Raw genomic sequence first — 2,327 nt, 5'->3', positions numbered from 1 at the left:
GCTTCCGTGGCCTCTATGATGTGGCGCTGCTATGGCTGAGTAGCGTGTTCTGCAGCTTTAGCAATGAGGAGGAACTGACTGGGCGCCTGGCACAGGCCCGAGGGGCGGCCAAGAAAGCTGGCCTCCTCATGGCCCCAGCCAGGCTCTGCTTCCTCCTGGGACAGCTGTGCAGCAGGAGGCTCAAGCAGTCCCAGGCCCCGGTGTACTTTGAGGAAGCACTGGGGGCCCTGGAGGGCAGCTTCGGGGACCTGTTCCTGGTGGTGGCTGTGTACGCTAACCTGGCCAGCATTTACCGGAAGCAGAACCGGGAGAAGTGCACACAGGTGCTCCTGGGGACGCCCGGCCACATCTGCAGCACCGAGGCGGAGGGGGAGCTCCTGCAGCTGGTGCTGCGGCAGGCGGTGGGTGGCCAGAGCCTGCAGGCCGAGGCCCGGGCCTGCTTCCTGCTGGCCAGGCACCACCCGCGCCTCAAGCAGCCTGAGGAGGCCCTGCCCTTCCTAGAGCAGCTGCTGCTTTAGGGACTCGGGAGCCCCAGAGGCTGCGTGGCTCTCAGACTGCTACCTACTCCTGGCTGACATCTACAGCCGCAAGTGCCTGCCCCACCTGGTGCTGAGCTATGTCAAGGTGGCCTCATTGAGGACACGGGACTTCCTGGCCGGCTTGCTGAGGAGCGTGAACCTGGTGCTCCAGAACGCCCTCCAGCCCCACAGCCTCCCCACCCAGACTTCCTACTACCTCAGGTGAACGCTGGCCTCCCTAACCCTGGGCACAGTCCAACCCCTGCGTGGCTTTCTCCATGCCAGCCTGGTCCAGCTGTACAGCCACCGTGGCTACCACGGCCCAGCCATCACCTTCATGATGCAGGTCGTAGAAGCCAGTGCTGTTGCCAGAGTCCGTGCCATCGTGGACCACCTGGAGGCCCTGGCCTGGCTGCACGTGCTTCATGGGCAGAGCCTCGTGGCGCTGAACATCCTGCAGTCTGTCCAGGATGCAGTGGTGGCCAGCGAGGACCAGGAAGGTGTGATTGCCAACATGGTGGCCGTGGCTCTGAAGAGGACGGGCCGGACGAGGCAGGCAGCCGAGGGCTACTACCGCACCCTGCGGGCGGCTCAGGACCTGGGCCAGCAGAGGAACCAGGCAGTGGTGGTGGCCAACTTCGGGACCCTGTGCCTGCACGCGGGTGCTCAGCACTACCTCCTGGGGGCCGTGTGGCTGTTCTCGAGGCTGCTCTGCGGTGAGTGTGGCCAGGACTTCACTCACATGCTCCTGCAGCTGGGCCACCTCTGCACCCACCAGGGCCTGGCCCAGCAGGGCAAGGGCTACTACTAGTGGGCCCTTCTGGTCGCCGTGGAGATGGGTCATGTGGAGAGTGAGTGCCCCTCCTGTGTGCCTTCCGGGGCCACTCGGGTCAGGGCACACCTGGGGTTTGTGATTCAAAAACAAGTGGTGGTTTTTCCACCATAGAAAGTGCTGAGTTGTGGCCAGCAGCAGATGTTGGCAAGCGCCCTGGAGACAGGCGGTTCCCACGCAGGGCCAGGCCCTCTGTGCCCTACTGGGGCAGCCAGCTCTTCCTGGTTTGCCCCGGGACCACCCTGCCTTGAGCACTGAAAGTCCTGCATGCTGGGAATTCCTAGCCATGACCCTGGGATCAAGGCAGGCTCTGCTGAGCTGGGACTTGGGGCCCCTCCATGAGCCAGGCCCTGAACGCCGTTTCTTGTGGACGTGTTATCTGCTTGGTATGTTGGCAGTATGCGCACCTGTCATCCCACTTCACAGAGGACATGGGGCGGGTGATTGCCCAAAGCCGCAGAGCAGTTCATACAAAAGTAGCTCGTTGTGCAGAGTGTGCCAGGCCCCACCCACAAATGGAGCTTGTGGGGTCCTCGGGAGGCAGGTGCTGAGCGTGGGAACGTGAGCTTCAGGCCAGAGAAGCCACAAAAGGGTGAGTGGCGTGATGGCGGGGCAGCACTTGGCCCCGGGTTAGGGAAGCCTCTTTAGTCTGGGACCAGAGGGTTGAGAGGATTCAGTCAAGTAATAGGTGGTGGGGGCGGGGCTAGTGGTGTAGCCTGTGTGAAGGACCAGGGATGAGCAAGTGGGGTGAGTGAGCGGGAGTATGAGTGGGGTGAGTGAGCGGGAGTATGAGTGGGGTGAGTGAGCGGAGGTGTGATGGGGTGAGTGAGCGGGAGTGTGAGCAGGGATGAGTGGGGGTGAATGAGCGGGAGTGTGAGCGGGGATGAGTGGGGTGTGAGCAGGGGTGAGTGAGCAGGGCTTATGCAAGGAGGTGCGGAGTTGGAAGTGGGTGGGCTCGGTGCTGGATGGTAAGAAGC

General features: G+C 63.0%; 1 protein-coding gene across 1 annotated transcript; it reads left to right on the top strand.

Moving 5' to 3' along the window:
• Nucleotides 1–5: 5 nt before the first annotated feature.
• On the top strand, nucleotides 6–2,056 carry LOC108524716 (SH3 domain and tetratricopeptide repeat-containing protein 1-like; the record flags this gene model as incomplete). The annotated part of the gene is given in 2 exon segments (XM_017865800.1): nucleotides 6–514; nucleotides 516–2,056. Coding segments are annotated over 2 exon segments (1,458 nt in total), but the record flags the coding sequence as incomplete, so codon positions are not given.
• Between the last annotated feature and the right edge of the window lie 271 nt (nucleotides 2,057–2,327).

This window comes from Rhinopithecus bieti, unplaced genomic scaffold, assembly GCF_001698545.2.
Source record: "Rhinopithecus bieti isolate Rb0 unplaced genomic scaffold, ASM169854v2 repeat_18981, whole genome shotgun sequence".
Taxonomy (NCBI): domain Eukaryota; kingdom Metazoa; phylum Chordata; class Mammalia; order Primates; family Cercopithecidae; genus Rhinopithecus; species Rhinopithecus bieti.
This window is presented reverse-complemented; position numbering and strand designations above follow the sequence as displayed.